This window comes from Lepidochelys kempii, chromosome 21, assembly GCF_965140285.1.
Source record: "Lepidochelys kempii isolate rLepKem1 chromosome 21, rLepKem1.hap1, whole genome shotgun sequence".
NCBI classification, from domain to species: Eukaryota; Metazoa; Chordata; order Testudines; family Cheloniidae; genus Lepidochelys; species Lepidochelys kempii.
In genome coordinates, this window is record NC_136400.1 from 13,193,884 (window position 1) to 13,211,837 (window position 17,954).

Consider the following 17,954-nt stretch of genomic DNA (forward strand, 5'->3'; position numbering starts at 1 on the left):
AAGGGGCATTAATAAGTGAGGCACAGAGCGGCTAAGTGACTTGCTCAAGGTCACACAGGGAGTCTGTGGCAGAGCAGGGACCTGAATCCAGGTCTCCCAAGTCTGAAGCAATTTGTTTCCCTGCTAGGGGGAGCTGTCCATTTGCCTGGGACCAGCCCATTCCCCCGAAGAAGCTGAAGGCCATCCACAAAGCTTGTGAGACTGCGTGTGAACCTCTGAGCCACCGTGCTGGGCAGATGCCATTGGAACTGCATGCAGAGGCAGTTATCCAAGTGAAGAGAGGATCTCAAAGGAGGTAGAATCAGGAGTCGGATCACAGCTCACATATCCAGCTGATGGAAGCAGTGGGGTGGCAGGGCCCTAGACAGGGCTGAAAGGGGGAGCGTCCTAGGGAAGCAGAGGTGTGGGGTAATCCAGGATACCCGCAGGACTCTAACACTTGGCAATACCCGTTCCTGTCTGGATGGGGAGAGGATTGAGTTTGGACCTTGGCTGGGGAATGATCTCCCAGGAAAAGCCAACTGTAGCCAGGAGCAGAGCTGCTGCTCAAAGCATCTCCTCTTACCTGTGCAAACACCCTGCCCTGCTTGTGGAGAGAGGGGCAGTGTTTAAAAGCTTTCCACTGTCCTGCAGGGCAGCTAGGAACACTCCAGCCTGCTCTATGGATTTCTCATGATACCACTAAGCTTTTTGCTCCCCCAGCTTCCTTTACCCTCCAAGCTGTTTTTGCATCAAACTTATGATTGTCCAGATCCCCCAGGGACTTGCCTTTGAAAACAGCTTCACCGGTCTGAGAAATTAACCCAGATAAAAAAATAATAGCAACAAAGGACTTTGTTTAGTCCCATCAACAGACAGCAATGCCAAGAGTACAATCTGCGTTCATAGAATTATTGTATTATGGCAGAGACTATAGTGGCCCCAACCGAGATTGGGGCTCCCCCACTGCGCTAGTCCCTGACCGAGATCAGGGGCCCATAAGACAATATAGTCCCTGCCCCAGTCTAAATAGACAAAGAAGAATTCTCCTCCTCAGAACAGAGACAGAACTATTTAGTGACTTGCCCAAGGTCCTGTACAGAGTCTGTTCCAGATCTTGAATGGCACCCAACTCTCTCGAGTCCAAATTCAGTGCCATGGTCACAAGGCCAGCCTTCTACTCTGAAGCAAGCTACCCCAAGTGCCCATCATAGCATGCGATCATAACAGCAGAGCCAACTCCCACTTGCATGACCCATAATTGGGGCCTTATGTTATTTGCTACAGTAATGTCTCCTCGTGCTATCCTAGTGCCCTGCCCACGGTCATAGCTTGGAATCCTCCATGGGTACGTCTACACTAATCAGAGAGGGGATTGTCGCTCAGGTAGACATACCTGCACTGGCTTTACCTAGGCTAGCATGGCAAAAATAGCAATATAAACGTGGAAGTACATGCTTCAAACTAAAAAAAAAAAAAAATAAAAATAAAAGCCAATTATTCACACAGCTCGACCCATGCCACATTGCTCTGATTGTGTGCATTCTACAATAGATCACCTGCTTTTGTTGGTTCTCTTTGTCAAAGGACCTGTTTGAGCTGACAGAGCAGCTCAGGAAACACCCATTGTTTCATGTTCTCTCTGTATATAAATCTCTTCACTGTATTTTCCGTTGAATGCATCTGATGAAGTGAGCTGTAGCTCACAAAAGCTTATGCTCAAATAAATTTGTTAGTCTCTAAGATGCCACAAGTCCTCCTTTTCTTTTTTTCAGGAAACACTGGAACCTGAACCCATTCAAGCAAAAACACACACAAAACAAACAGGGACGGGAGCTGGAGAGCTCACAGAATCCTTTCAGATGCAGGGAAGCCAATCTTGTTGGTTGAAAGGAATGGAGAGGTTTTCGAAGTTGAAACAACAAGTGCTGGGCCCTCAGGGGGAATGAATGCTGGCTGCTCAGTGCTAAAAGGCACAAGGTTCTGTCACTTGAGCCAGATACTCCTTGGCAGCTATAGTGGGTTCTTATCCTCTTGTGAGAGCCAGCCACTAGAGGAAGACAAAGCCAGCCTGGGTTCATGTGGGTTACATGAACACTGTTGCCCTCTGGATACCACACGGTTCTCCCTTGGAGACACACCACTTGCCACCAGGGTGGAAGAAAAAGCCCTAGCAAGGGAAATTGCACTTGTGACTTCTAAGCAGCTTCTCCCCCTTCATCTGCTGAATATCATTACCCAGGCTTACAGCCCTTAGAATCTAACTTTAGTCATTCAGACACATGGCTTTGAAGGGGTTTTTCTTTCTAGAGCTGGAACATGACACTTTCTGGGACCATTTTCCTTCCTCCCTATCATTTTATTTTAGGGAACTATGACAGCCTCTAAAACTGCAGGAATTAAAATACCCAAAGCAGCATTCTCAGCAACCTCCCTTCTGCAGTCACTTCGCAGTTGCATCCTCTGGGCTTGCCTTGTAAGTAACATCTATTGTTGATGGCTGGGATTTAAAATGAGTTCCAATTAACACATCACATAGATGGGGCAAAAAAAACACACCACTACAAGCCCTCCCCTCATCCCATATACCACGTGCTGTTACTTTAAAGCATCCATGCCCTTGGGATTTGGCTTTCCCCTGGCACTTTGTATATTGATGAATTACTTACATTTCCCCTTTGCAGTTTTAGCTGCTGTTTGATATACTGATCCAGTGCTGTAATTCTTCTTTTCTTCCTGTGGTGAAGTGCCATTTATTGTTGCACTGTGCTGTTGCTCAGCTGCTGTGTTTCACCTGAGAGGTGGCTGCATTTCAACAGTCAGAGAAAATGGCCCTTGTACAAATGTCTTGCACAGTGCTTTGTGGTCCTTCTGGAGGAATCATTCCTTTCCATTGGGTCTTGGTTGGGAGGCAAGAGCATGACAATAGCTTCTTGGTATGCCCAGAAGGATGGAGGGGGACAACCTAATAATAGATCAGTAGCTTAAAGTTGAGTAGAGAGTTCTCTCTTTATCCTAGGACTGCATCTATACGGCATCCACCTTTGCTCTCTTATTTCCTCATAGGCATTGCCTGACTGACATTTTTTATTGTCATTAACTAGGCACTGTGGATTTTTACTGGCAGTGCGGGGGAAGCCAGGTACAGATGGTTTCTGGTCAATGCAATTATTTTCATGCCGTGTCCATTTCTTGTCCAACTGATTGTTAGGTCTTTCCATTTTCTCAGCTCCTTCAGGACTCTCCTGAGAAACAGAGCAATACTTTGCACATATCTTTCTTCCAGGGATCTCAACGGGCTTCACAAGCATTAACTGATCTCCACAACACCCATGCAGGTTTATCCCCATTTTACAGAGAAGAAAACGGAGTCAAAGAAGAGGTGAAGTGACTTCCTCAAAGTCATGCTAAAGGTGGTAGTGAAGGAGTTGGTAAAGGAATGCAGGATTTCTGGGGACCCGGGCTCAGACAGGCACCCGGCACCAGAGTGATGAGTGTGTCAGCACTTTGGTGGCAGGGACCATCTGTTTTTCCCCTGTGTTTGGACAGCACCTAGAACAGTGGGGTCCTGTTTTGGAGTAGTAATAGGGACTAATGCATAGGGCCGGGATAGAGGATGAGCTGGCTGGCTGCATACGCTCATTATTATTTGTGTTAAAATAGTGCCCAGTCCAGGGTCCCATCATGCATATACCTAGTGAGAGAGAGTCCCCCTTCTCAATGACCTTGTAAGCTAAAGAGACAAGACAGACAAGGAAAGGAAGCAGACTTGCCCCAGGCATATCAGTGACTAAACTGGGAAGAGACCCTAGGTATCCTGCCCACCCCCCCTGCCCTCCAACGCCTTCATTATTGAACCAAACTACCCCACACCTTGATGGACTGTTTTTTTTGCCATCCCCACCAGACCCCCACATGGTTTTCCAATGGGGGGTTTGAATCCACAGCAGTGTGCTGGCAGATGTGTCCTAGGGGTCATGTATGTAGATGTGGGGGTTGTGCATGGATATAGATATGTGCAAATTTAGTATGTGCATAGAGAGGCCTTGTGCCGTGTACTGTAATGGCGTGTGTGCACACGCCAGGCTTGAGGGGAGGTGTATCCTTTGCACGCAGTGCTCATGCACTGTGGGCATCGTTAACGTAGGGATGAGTGCTCGTATATACACGCACGTGTGCGTGTACTGAATTTCAGCGCAGTGAACACAGGAGCCGTAGCAATCCCAGCCATTTCTAGGGCACGCCCTGGGGGTGTGGGTGTGGCCGGGGGGGGGGGGGGGAGGGCTTTAACACACTCGGGCACTATATTTTCAGCAGCATTGACCTAACAATGTATCTGTTAATAGGAGAGAGTTTGAGAAATTGACCTGAAGTGGTTTATGGATCCAGGGTAAGTTCTCTTACCCCAACACAGCTCCAATCAGGCTTCTAGCTTCAGAGCCCTGTCACAAGCTGTGATTGCATTGCACAAGGTGGAATTGATTAGCCACAGCTGGCGAGCCTTTTGGTGACTCGGAAAGAACAGGAGGACTTGTGGCACCTTAGAGACTAACAAATTTATTTGAGCATCAGCTTTCGTGAGCTACAGCTCGCTTCATCGGAAGACTCAGGGGACTGCTGAGAGGCTAAGGAGCTTTTTATTGCTAAATCAGAGTCAAATCCAGCTTCGGTTGGCAGGAGTGGCTCGTTACACTCAGAGGGCTATCCAGGGAGCTGCGTGAAGCCACGAGCCGACGGTTTCACTCCAGTCCAGCCAACAGGTGTCACTGCCACCCCCATTCCTCTGCTCCTGCGAGCAGCAGAGGCACCAAGGACTGAATGGGCATGAAGACCAAACGATACCTCCGGCCCAGAGCAGGTGCACATTTAATTAAAGCTTGCACTGTGATTACTCGGGCCCTGGAGTTAAAGGGAGGAATCAGGCCCCAAGGCCATCAAGCCGAGATTGAGGACAATGTGAAAACCACTTAACACCAAGGTCTTTAAATGCCATTTCAGGACTCTGGCAAAGGCAGAGAAGCCAATATTTATTTTTCGGAGTATCTGAATAAATCGGCCCTGCTGCTGTTCCATGGAGATTTCTTCTTACTTGGACATGTTTCTTCTCGCTAGATCTCTAAACATAGTGAAGAGGAAAGGTCTTTTTAAAAGGCTATTCCAGGCTGCAAACCAAAAACAACAAACAAAAACACAAAAAACCACCAACCCACCCAACATGTACAGCTTCCCCCTGAAAAAATTACACTTTTTTTTTGGGTGAAAGAGAAAAATAAATGCAATTGATCCCTCAACAGCTTGGTGCCTCTCTCTACAAACTCCCTGAGTCTTATTCTCTATTTCTGGTTTCTGTTGCTGTAGAGGCAGGAAGGGCTGCACATTCGTCATGCTTTTTGCCAAGTTGCATAATGCCAATGCTAAAAATCGCAGAGCACAGCTACATGTCAGGTCTAATACACAGTAGATGAAACATTAGTAGCTTTGCTGATCATAAGTTTCTGGGTCTGCTGAGGGTTTTCCATGCCACACAGAGCAACAGGCTCCCCTTTGGTGTTTGCAGGAGTGAAGTTTCAGGAGCTCAGTAGTTAGCTACAGGCTCTTTGGGCTTCTAGATGTATCCAACGCAGGGCCAGGTGACAGCTTTCAAGTTTCTCAGACCCAGCGTTTTCCTTGAAAAAGGGGCGGCAGGTCTGGATTCTATTCCTTGGTCTTCCCAACCTTGCTGCGTGGCCTTGGGCAAATCACTTAGGATTCACAGATGCCAAGGCCAAAAAGGACTAGGGTGATCAGCGCTGTCTGACCTCCTGCATAGCACAGGCCAGAGAATTTCACCTGCCACTTTCTGCAGCCAGCCCAATAACTTATGGTTTCACTGATGCAGATCTTTCAGAAACAGACATCTTATTTTGATTGAAAAAGATTTGAAGGGATGGTGAATCCACCACATGAGCTCTCCGGAAGATGCCCAGCTACTTACTATGATGAGGCACTGGGTATTAAAAACCTAAATAGGCTTTTGTTCCTCACTGCCTCAGTTTCCCTATCTGCAAAAGCTGAATACCAACATTGACCTATTGTCAGGCTAGAATTTGGGGCAGGAACCATTTTTTCTGTTCTGTGTTGGTACAGCACCATACACAATGGGGGCTTGGCCCATGGCAGGAGCTCCAGTGTGCTATGGTAATACAAATAAGACGACCTTGTAAAGTCTGTTGAGATACAATAATAGATGCCGGGGAGAAGGACAAGGCATTATTAGTGCTATGAGCTGTGGTCTCTCTTTTCCTTTCCCTTGGTTACATTAGAGGTGCTAACCCTGAATATTCTGTGTCTCATAAACCTGTTAAAATGACCAGAATGGTTAGGTAAATGAATACGCTTAATTACAGAAATCAGACGCATGCACGGCGATAGAATAGCTCCTTGACGAGCCTCTTTGAGGTAAGTGGCAGACGAGTCACAGGCATGGCACAGAGTTCAGGGCAAACCCTGGCACCGAGATTGGAAATGGATGAACACGCAGCACTGGGTTCTCTTTCAGGCTATGTCCACACGAGGCGTGCGCCCCGTGGTGAGCTGGAGCCGGCTCGCACCGGTTCGCTAGAGCTGGTTGTTAAATTTAGAAGCCCCTTTTAGAACCGGTTGTTCCGCGAGGGAGAACTGATTCTAAAAGGGCTTCTAAATTTAACCGGCCAAAGTGACGCCTTAGGTGCCGACTCCATGGGTGTTCCAGCCCTGGAGCACCCACGGGGAAAATTTGGTGGGTGCAGAGCACTCACTGGCAGCTCCCCGCCCCACCCCCGGCCCCAGCTCACCTCCGCTCCGCCTCCTCCCCTGAACATGCCGCCCTGCTGTTTCTCCACCCCCCCACGCCCAGGCTTCCCACGAATCAGCTGTTCGGCGGGAAGCCGGGGAGGGCTGAGAAGCAGACGGCAGCTTCCCGCTCAGGTCCAGGGAGGCGGAGGTAAGCTGGGGGGGGCACGAAGAGGGCCGCCCGTGCCGCAGCAGGTAACCAGGGTTGGGGGAGTGCAGGGGAACCGCTTCCCGCCCCAGCTCACCTCCGCCTCCCTGGACCTGAGCGGGAAGCCGCTGTCTGCTTCTCAGCCCTCCCTGGCCTCCTGCCGAACAGCTGATTTGCGGGAAGCTGGGCGGGGGGGGCGTGGAGAAGCAGAGCGGGGTGGCGCGTTCAGGGGAGGAGGCGGAGCGGAGGTGAGGTGAGCTGGGGCGGGGCAGGGAGCTGCCGGTGGGTGCTCTGCACCCACCAAATTTTCCCCTTGGGTGCTCCAGCCAGCCCTGGAGCACCCAGGGAGTCAGTGCCTAAGGTGCCACTTTTGACGTGATCAGTGGGGGAGCGGCTGCTCCCCCTGCTCCCCCCCAGCTATGCTCCCCCGCTCCTAGGAGCCAGAGGGACCTGCCGGATGCTTCCTAGGAGCTGCCCCAGGTAAGCACCTCTGGGACTCCCCACCTCGCCTCCCGGCAGGTGCCTCTGGCTCTTAGGAGTGGGGTGGGCACCCACTACAGTGGCCAATGAGACTCTCCTGCCCGGTTCTAGGGGCAGTCAGGGGACAGGGGAGAGGCATGGATGGGGTGGGGGTCCTGGGGGGGGCATCAAGGAACATGGGGGGGGTTGGATGGGGCAGGAGTCCCAGGGGGCAGGGGTGGGCAACAACCCCCTCGTGGGGTGAGGAGGGAACCCGTTAAGATTTTGGCAGCTGATCACTGCGGGCGCCCCTGGCATAGCCACACCGGCAAAGCACTCCTGGTCTGGAGGCGGCTATCGGCCAAAGTCATGCTTTGCACCGGTACAACGAAACCACTCCCGACGGGCAGAACAGGCGATGTCAGTAAACGCACATAGGAACTGCGACCAGCCCGGTGTCGGTCAGGGATCACACCTCTCCCCGATCCACAGAGAATCATAGGACCTGAAGTGCTCTCAAGAGTCCCCTGCACTCATGGCAGGGCTAAGGGTTATAGCTGTGCTGGCATTAGGCTGTAGAGTAAACACAGTCTTGGCCTCCACTGCTGCTCCAAGTTTGGTAACAGGCATGTGGGGGAGGTGGGGAAGGTGCCATGTCAGAAATGGTTATTTGGCACGTAGCAGCCCTGACATAAATCTGTCGGTGATCGGCAGCCTAAATGAAGCAGCTGAACAGTTTGCAGAGTCCTCCCAGCGCAAGTCCCTGCTTTTAATTATTTTGTTCTTTTAATGATCCACAAACAAGTTGGGGGGTGGGGGTGGGGGGAGGATGAGAGACAACCACGACTTTTCTAGTCTCTGCCCTGTGCTAACTAGGGCTCGGAAAAACCCACGTTTTCTTTCTTCTGAAATAAGAGGGAGGTTTTTCTACACACTCCTGTGAGCTTGTTAAACTCGGCAGGGAAATCAGGCCAGTCACATCACCCTTAGGTAGTACCTTTCACCCACAGATCTCAATACTGAGGGACGTTGGTATCATTAGCCCCCTTGTACAGATGGGGAAACTGAGGCAAAGAAGGGAAGCCATTACTGAACAGGTCCCTAGTGAAGCTGGGATTAGAACCCAGGTCTTCTGACTGCATGTCTAGTGTGGATCATGGTGCCTCCAAAAATGCAACAGGAACAAAGAGCCCAACTGTTGAGTAGTTCCTTACCCCTCAAGCTGTCCCACTGAAATAGACTTGCTCAGCTGTGCTTTGCTAGTGATAGAGGAGACCTGTCTCTTTAAGGGACACAGGGCTTTAATTGTCCCCATCAAAGGGCCCGAAGGCTGGGCTCTGATCCCTTCCTCTGATGGGGAGTCCAACTGCGACATTCCCCAATCATCAATAGTTTTCTTCTCCCCTCTCCTGCCCCTCAGTTTTTCAAAGTGGAGATTTGCTGAAATGGACCCTGCCCTGCAGTGTCCTTTTTGACCAATCAGCATTTCCCCCAACTACCAGACATTTCGGCGGAGAATTCCCAGCTGGTCCTACTATGGAATAAGGGGCTACCTAGCATGAGCGAGAGGCTCCCAGCTTGGCCCCACAGCACCCGATGCGGAGCAAGGGTTAAGCCGTAGCCAATCAGGGAGCAAGTGCGCAGGACACAGCATGAGCAGGACAGCTGGCCCCATCAGCCCACGCACAACAGCCTGCATAGTAGGTCTCCACTGCAGCTGGGAGACTCACTCCCAGCTGGGGTTGTGGATGTCCCAGCTTGGACCCTCGGCTCCAGAGCCAAGCTCCCCCCCCCCCCCAAAGCCAGAACCCCCACACTGTGATTTTAAATGCGCTAGCTCAAGTCTACTTGCCAAAGCCTCCTGCCCCTGTGCTCCATCGCTCGGATGTGCACAGGGCGAGGGCTACCATTGACCTTAACGAGCCAGTTGTTGGTTAGATAAACGGGCCCAGGCAGCAAGCCGGAGACAGCTTAAATCACCAACACGGGGGGTGGCTAAGGAGATGGGAAATAGGGGTCACGCCCCCACCCTCTACATTGTGGTAATAAACAAAAGAAAAAAAGAGAGAGATGAGACTCCATCACCCAACTCAATGACCCTTTATGTTCCACCCACTCACGGCTGTTCTGAGAGCCATTTGATGGAGAGGCTGATGCACGTTGAACATCCTTGCCCTGTTTTATTTAGGTTGCACTTAAGGATTTGAGGAAAGCGGCAAATCTGCACCCAGGGTTTTCCCAAATGCACGTGGGAAAGAAGAGATTTCCCCCCCCCCCCCACTGAAAAGTTAACATGCCCAGCAAAACAGGCGGCCAGCGCAAAGGACAGCCCACTCAGCTGGAGGCGAGCAATTCCCAGTTCGACTCTGGCACTGCGCTGCCAATGTCAACTTTCAGGGGACGAGCAGAGTGGAGATGCAACATGATGTTGCATGATGGGAGGGAGGGGTGTCGGAGCAGAGACCAGTGCAGGACAATGAGATGACAGAGAGGTCCATATGCTGTTAGAGAATGGAAGGCATAGGAGATTGGGGGTGTTACTCTTCATGCTTATAAAGTTTAGGTTTTCAAATTATCCCCAAAAGTTTAGGGTTATTTACTGATCTATTGCACATTCAGTTCTTCATGAGAATGTTCATTACATTTGGGCTTTCCCCAAACATCCTGGTGAATTCAGAGATTCCTAAGGTCAGAAGAGATCTTATGATCTTCTCCTCTGACCTCCTGCATAACACAGGCCAGAGATCCTCACCCCAAAATCCCTACCTCAATCCCTACCCTGGTTGAACAGCTACAGATCTTATAGACGCCAACACATCTTTATTCAGGACAGTACTTAAGCACATGCTTAAAAAAGTTAAGAGCTTGCTTAAGTGCTTTCTTGAAGAGAGGCCTGTAAACAGTTTTCTGCCTTCTGAGGACCCCTTCGTGGTGACTCTGCAGCACCCTGCCTCAGTTTCCCCCTCTCACAGGGCTCCTCAAAAATTCCACCCCATCTATATCATTTTAAAACATTCCCCTTCTGGAAGGGGCAGGGGGCAATTAATGTAGTCCATAAACACACTGCCCCTCCAGGCCCCAATCCTTCCCCCAAACCCAGGAAGCCCATAGCCATCTCTCCAGAGCAAAGCAGCAGTTCACACCAGCTGGCCTCTTCAGACACCAGTTCTCCCCCTGAGACAGGTGACCCCAGCCCTCCTTCCCTGTCATAATCCAAACAGCCCCAATCCTTGCAGCACTCACCTGCAGCTTCCAGCTGGCCTGTAGCTAGCTCAAACTCCTCCACCTACCCTCCCACTCACCTTTGCGGGCCTCTCCCTTATATCCCTGAGCCTGGTCAGTCAGTCACATGACCAAAATCATTTGTCCCACCTGGGGAAGTGTGCTGATCTCACCACAGGTGGGCCCTGAGGCCCTTAAGGGGCCAGCCACTGTATGACAGGGCCCAAGGATGGGAGAATCCACCCCACCCCATAGTAAATTGTTCCAGTGGTCAGTTCCCCTCCCGGCCCCCTGTTAAAAATATGCAGCTGGTGCCTGGTGTGAATGACCCTGGCTCATGTGAGCGTTTGTGAATAAGAGGCTGATCAGCGGGCTTCTTTACCAAGGAAGCTGCCTCGGTTCTATTCGCCCAGCCCCACGGGCTCGCGTTGTTTTCTAATAGGGCCACGGAAGCACCCGATCCCAAGCTGCTGCTTGGGCAAACCGTCCAAGGAAAGTTGCAAAGCATCGGAGGGTTTTGCTATGCTAATTGCCATCAGCGCTGTTCGTTAGGGAGGCTGGTTTCCCAGCAACACATATAGGTGCTAACTGAGGTCAGCCTAATTGGTTTAAAAATGGGTTTGTTGCCAAGGAGCTGCATGGAGGCATTTTACAAACAGAGCGGCTGATGGCAGTGGGCACCCTGATGGTCTCTTCCCCGGCAAAATGGCATCAGAGGTTCCACCTTACCCACGTGCAAATACTCACCGCCCAGTGATGCGCCTGCATGATCACACCTGTGCATTGAATGGGGAACAGAAATGCATCGTCACGCAGACACGCACATGAACTCGACAACGCACACGGGGCCGGGGGGGGGAGCTGCATTAACTCACCTACTCCTATACGTCTGGTCAATTACTCACGTTCTTGCAACACCCTCAGGCACAAAGAGACAGAAACATAGGTACTCACACGCATGCCCTCGTACACTCATCCATGCATATACACACCGGCACACTCACAAATAACTCATGCACCACACACTGCGCACTCACTTATCATGAAAAACACACTGATGTTTTCACCTCCATGACACAGCCCATTAACTCACGTGCACACACTCCTAAATGAATTATATACACGTTCTCCCACATGCATAGCACCCAGATCAACACAGACTTATGTAGGTATCACTTCTGCAGCACGTATGCACATACCCACGTACAGACATTATCTTACATAGATTACACATACATAGATGGCTGCTTGGTGCGCTAGGCTGATGCAGGACAACGAGTGTGTTAACACTGCACAGTTACCCAGGCTCTTACCCCAGTTTTAACCTTACCCTCCCTACCTTCTACACAGAAGAACCTCTAATCAGGGTTTGGAGGTGTTGGAGCCTGTGGAAAGTTACCCAGATGGGAGTGTGGGTTAGAATCCAGGCTCTGCTTTAACTCGAGTGGAAGCCTGCCCACTTTGCAATGAAGACACAGGCAAATCACTTGAGTTCTAATAGTCCTCCAATGCCTTCCCACAATTCCCCCTGAAGGACAGAAATTCCCTCGCAATTGACTGAGAAAGAATCCTAGAGCATTTCAGCCCAAAGAACCATGGGATATGCCCAGACAGATACGGGTGGATGCAGAAACAGCTAGGACCCAGTACTGTGGGCAGGACTTAGCAGCGGAGATGCCAGGCTAACCTAACCAGATTAACTGTGTAGTGTAGACACAGGCTGTCAGTGGGAGTTAGATGGCAGGACAGACTGCAAAGGAGTACACAGGTGCTCGGTTAGGGGTCTGACTGCCACACCTGCTGCCCAGCTACAGCCTCGAGGGGATGTGGTCTGACATCTCATGGCATTGCCAGGCCCTGAAGCCCTCCAGGCACATGAGGCAAAATCTACCCAAATACAAAGGGCCAGCACCAGTGGTAAATTTTACCCATAATCTGGTTGGCTGGTGGGGACGCCTGCTGCTCCTCTTCAAGAAGTACTAAGATGCTTATGAATCAGTGTCCTAACATATAAAGTACTAGATGGGGTACGATAGACCACCAAATCACACTAGGGAATAGGATGACTGGCTCCTTGCACAGCTATCTATAATGTGTAGGGATAAAAAACAAACAAACAGCAAACAACTGCGATCATGGAGGACTTCAATTTGAGAGACACATGCTGGAGGTCTCACTCTGCCAGAACTAAAACACCCTTGGAATTCCTGAACACTATCGATGATCATTTCCCAACTCAAAACGCTGCAGCCAACACAATCCTGGGCAAGATAATGGAGCAGCTGATATGGGACTCGATTAATAAAGAATTAAAAGAGGGTAATGTAATTAATGCAAATCAACAAAGGTTTATGGAAAATAGATCTTGTCAAACTGGAATGGGTTACCTAGGGAGGTGGTGGAATCTCCTTCCTTAGAGGTTTTCAAGGTCAGGCTTGACAAAGCCCTGGTTGGGATGATTTAGCTGGGGATTGGTCCTGCTTTGAGCAGGGGGTGGGACTAGATGAGCTCCTGAGGTCCCTTCCAACCCTGATATTCTATGAAACTAACTTGATTTTTTTTTTTGATGAGATCACAAGCTTGGTTGATAAAGACAGTAGTGTTAACATAGTACACTTAGACTTTTGTAAGGCATTTGACTTGGTACTGCATGACATTTTGATTAAAAACTAGAACCCTATAAAATTAGCTTGGCACACATTAAATGGATTAAAACCTCGCTAACAGGTCTCAAAATGTAACTGTAAATGGGGAATCACCATTGAGCGGGTATGTTTCCAGTAGAATCCTGCAGGGACTGGTTCTTGGCCCTATGCTATTTCAAATTTTTATCAGTGAGCTGGAAGAAAACATAAAATCGTCAGTGAAAAAGATTGTAGGTGACAAAAAATGAGAGAGTGGTAAACGGTGAAGAGGATAGATTACTGTCACAGAGCGATATGGATCGCTTGGTTAACTGGGCACAAGCAAACAATACACATTTTAATGTGGCTAAATGTAAATGTGCTCATCTAGGAACAAAGAATGTAAGCCATACTTACAGGATGGGGAACAGAGACTCTGAAAAAGATTTGGGGTCTTAGTGGATAATTAGCCAAACATGAGCTTCCAGTGTGATGCTGTGAACAAAATGGCTAATGCTATCCTGGGATGCATAAACAGGGGACTCTCAAGTAGGAACAGAGAAGTTATTTTACCTCTGTATTTAGTACTGGTGAGACGGCTGCTAGGATATTGTGTCCTTTTCTGGTACCCACAATTCAAGAAGGATGTTGATAAACTGGAGAGGGTTCAGAGAAGAGCCATGAGAATGATGAAAGGATTAGAAAACCTGCCTTCTAGCGAGAAATGCAAGGAGCTCAATCTATGTAGTTTAACAAAGAAAAGGTTAAGGGGTGACTTGATTGCAGTCTACAAGCACCTACATAGGGGACCAAATATTTAATAATGGACTCTTCAATCTTGCAGAGAAAGCTTTAACACTATGCGATAGCTGGAAGCGGACGCTGGACAAATTCAGACTGGAAATAAGGCATAGATTTTTTAAATAGTGAGAGTAATTAACCATTACCAAGGGTTGTGGTGGATTCGGCATCACTGGCAATTTTAAAATCAAGATTGGATGTTTTTGTAAAAGATCGGCTCTGAGAATTATTGTGGGGAAGTTCTCTGGCCTGTACTCTAGAGGGAGTCAGACAAGGTGATCACAACAGTCCCTTTGGGCCTTAAAATCTAAGGTGCTGGCGGGATGAGTTCTGGATCTACCGCCAGGGTGTACCTTCCAGAGCCCTGTGTGTAGCTCAGCAAAAGGGCAGGATGTGCTCCCACACACAGGGTACATGCAAAGAGAAACGTGCACACAGACATGCCAAAACGGACACACGCAGCCATGTTTCAGGATAGTGACAAGTGATTCCCCCACTTCTGCTGCTGAGACGGTTTCAAACACCTCATCTGTATGGACAAGGGATTGGGGTCATGCCCTCTGAAGGGGAAACAGGGGGAAATACTTCATCTGTGTTAGGATGGGCTTGCCCTTCTCAGGACCAAAGAAGACGCATGCATGGAAGAAGGGTATTATGGGAAGGAGAATTATATTCTCCAACTTCCTGAAATAAACCATTCTCAGTCTGAAACATGTCTACTGGAACCAGGACCAAATCCTGTCTATGGCTGATATCTGCATTATACTTCCAGCCAAACGCCAATGTCCTGACTTCCAGAGCTTGTAATAACATAAGTACCTGTCCCCAAACTTGACGGAAGTCTCTCAGGGAGCTGGGCTCAGAAACAAAGTACTCTGAAGTTGGAGAATTGCCAGGATGTCCAGTACCAGCACAAATAGCCGCAATGGGAGATTAATTAGGGCCTGAGCATTCACAGCTCCCATTAACTTTGTCTAGGACAGAGCCCTCAGCACCTCTGACAATCAAGCTAGAAGGTTCTAATATTTGGATACAAAGGCTCCTCCTAAGCATATCTAATCCTGTCTCTCTTGCCTCTGGTCCGAAGAAACCTCTTTAAATAACAATGCGTGAAACAAAGGCCGCAGTTAATAGAAACAATCACTAGTCTCCAGGCTAATTGTGTTTCATGAAGCATGTTGAGAAACGACCACCTCACCCCTCAGAGACCCTATCATTTATCACATCACACAGTAACTGGACATCACATCTCCAAATGAGCATCTTCCCCAGTTCTCAAGCCATCTGACAGCAAGTTCTGATCGAACCTCAATCAGGAGGTTTAGATGTTTTGGGGGGACATTAAAGGAATGTGTTGGTCCATATATTTTCATGCACCACGAACGTTTGGTTACATCGATTCGCAGAGCTAAGCAGGGCCAGGCTGGGTCAGTACTTGGATGAGAGATCTCTGGCAACAAATGCAGATGCTATAGGAAATAGCACTGGTGATCCCGTAAGGTGGGTGCGCTTTGCTTGGACTTGTTAGGGAACCAGTGTCCCAGCATGGTGTTAGGGGACACTGTGCTCTGACCACATGTCATCATGAAAGATCCCCTGGAGGTTTTCACCAGAGAAGGGATTCCAGTGCCAGTGTCCTGGCTACTGTAGGGCAATTTGCATCCCGTCCAGTTACATTTCCCAGCTGCTCCCGCTGCTTATGGTAATCTCTCCCACTTTCCGCTTTAGAGCATTTTTGGAGTGTTTCTCAGGCTATTCTATTGCCACATCCCACTCCAGAGCTGGCGGCATTTCAGCTGAGGATGATGGCAAGTTACCCCTGTATGCATAGAATTCATACCTTTGTAAAGCCCCTGGTGCTTGCAAAAGGAACAATAATCAATCAGCAATCATGACTTTATAAAAGATAGCTCAAGAGCCCATTGTAACACGCACTGAAACTTCCTGTTCAGATCCCACTCGACCCTCTACAATTGACCTGTGCAGTTTAAAAGAGAACAGGTCAGATCCTGAGCTGATCTACTTCAGTTTACGCCAGCAGAGGCTCTGTCTAAAGAGGTTTCCCTGTAAAGGGAAAAGCCCAGTGTTAATTCTTCCTTGTTTTCCCCAACCTGTTTCCCCATCTGGTCTGATAGTTTACAAATCAGAGCTGGTTGACATTTTCTCATCAAAATATTTTTGAATGAAAAAAATATGGCTTCAAAAATATGGTCCAAAATAAAAAGTTTGCAGAAATTTTTCATTTAGGTAAAAAAAACCCTCAAAACCAATTTTTTGGGGGGTGAGTTGTTGTTTTTTTAACCAAAATCCCCCAATGTTATTTTTTTCGTCAAAAAATATTTTTATTTGGTCTAGGAAACATTATTGGGTATTTTCGGCTTACAAAAGTCAATTTTTTTAAAACCAAAAACTAGTTTTGAACACTGAAAAAAACCAGCCTGTTTAGTTTTGCTTTTTCACAAAACAAAAAAAGGCAGGAAAATGTTTATAATAAAAATGTTTCAACGTTTCCCAAGAAAAGTAATTGACATTTTTCTTCCAGCTCTCCCAAAAATCTGAAAGTCCTAATGTCTCTGAGTTTCTAATTCCTTCTCTCATCTGATAAAGCCCGAAGCTTCATATGTTATAAATTCCATCTCCTCTATGCTGCCCAAATTTCCTAACTGACCCAAAACCTGATCCAAAGCCCAATGAAATCAGTGGGCTTCAGATCTGGCTCCTAATCTCCACTTTAGTGAAGAACAACAGAGGGCCCTTCCACGGCAGAGTCACACAGAAGTCTCCAGCTCATGTCTCTGCTGGAGGAGCTAGAGAGTTTTGGTCGAGCAATGTTGCTTCTCGCTACATCACAACAATGGGCTGGCAGTGATGCCCAGTCCCACGTAGTGTTGGATCAGCCAGTAGCTTTGATGGCAAAGTGAGGATGGAATTGGCAAAGCTACTCAGGGCTCTCTGCATTGCCAGAGAGAGACTGGACCCGGCGCAGTAACACAGTACTGGATCCACATTGACCGTGGGAAAAGCAGTGCTGCTCCAAAGCTCCTCAGAGCTGGATCAGCCAGGACCACAACAAGGGAAACTGGAGTAAGATGTGTCAGGTGGCAGCCCCTCTTCTGGCTCCTCCGGAACCTTATTTTCAGGTTCTGGCTGCACTTTTCCCTCCATTCCCTGATCTACGCACAAAGTCACGGGACTGGGACCTCCTTGTCAACCTCCTCCTGGCGCTGGCCAAGATGGCCTCCATCGCTGCAGGAGGAGGAAGCTGGGCTGGGAGCGGGGGTGTGGTGTGCTCTGCAACTGTGGGACCTATTTCCATTCCCTCATTCAATCACACCTCCGGGCAGCGTTCCTTTGGCAGTGTCCACTGACTGCCTCGTGGCTTTGAGGAGCAGTGGGTGCTATCCGAGGTTGTCCCCATCTGGTTCCTTGACTTTCAACCATTGACCTCGCTCCCGTTGCCATTGGATTAGCCATTCAGACTGCAAGAGAGACTGGCACTGGTGGAGTGGTTCACGGCTCCTCAGCCCTGGGCACTGTTTAATGCTGGCTCACCCAGTCTCTAATGCTACACGAGACAATGGCGTGGCAGCCAACGCTCTTGGCTCACACCAAGGAATGAATGGAGATCCCTACAGCTTGAGCTACACTGCCCGGGTCCATTGCTGGGGCCACAAGAGACTCATCTCCTCCTTAGACTGGACACAGAAGGGAATGTGTAATACACACTGACCCTGCCTACTGGGTTAGAACGAGCAGAGGACCTAGGCACTGGATTTAGATGTTACCAATATGGCAGCATTAATCCAGCTCTCAGGCTGGATCATGTTACACCATCAAAGAGAGAGAGAAAGGGGGGGAATAGGCCATGATGCCTCAGGGGCAGATTTAAAGAACAAAGCCACTGTTTAGGG

The 17,954-nt window shown here is 49.0% G+C and overlaps 1 protein-coding gene across 3 annotated transcripts in view; it reads right to left on the reverse strand.

The window, feature by feature from the left end:
• KCNC4 (potassium voltage-gated channel subfamily C member 4) overlaps positions 1-17,954 on the reverse strand; it is a 49,306-nt gene that overhangs the window by 11,561 nt on the left and 19,791 nt on the right. Inside the window, exon 4 of one of the 3 annotated variants that reach the window (XM_073320022.2) lies at positions 4,952-5,095. The exons of the other annotated variants lie outside the window; for them this stretch is intronic. Coding sequence (XP_073176123.1) covers positions 5,088-5,095 — 8 coding nt within the window. The 3' untranslated portion in view covers positions 4,952-5,087. Of the gene's footprint in view, positions 1-4,951; positions 5,096-17,954 lie in introns of those variants that run through there. 3 annotated transcript variants of the gene reach the window in all.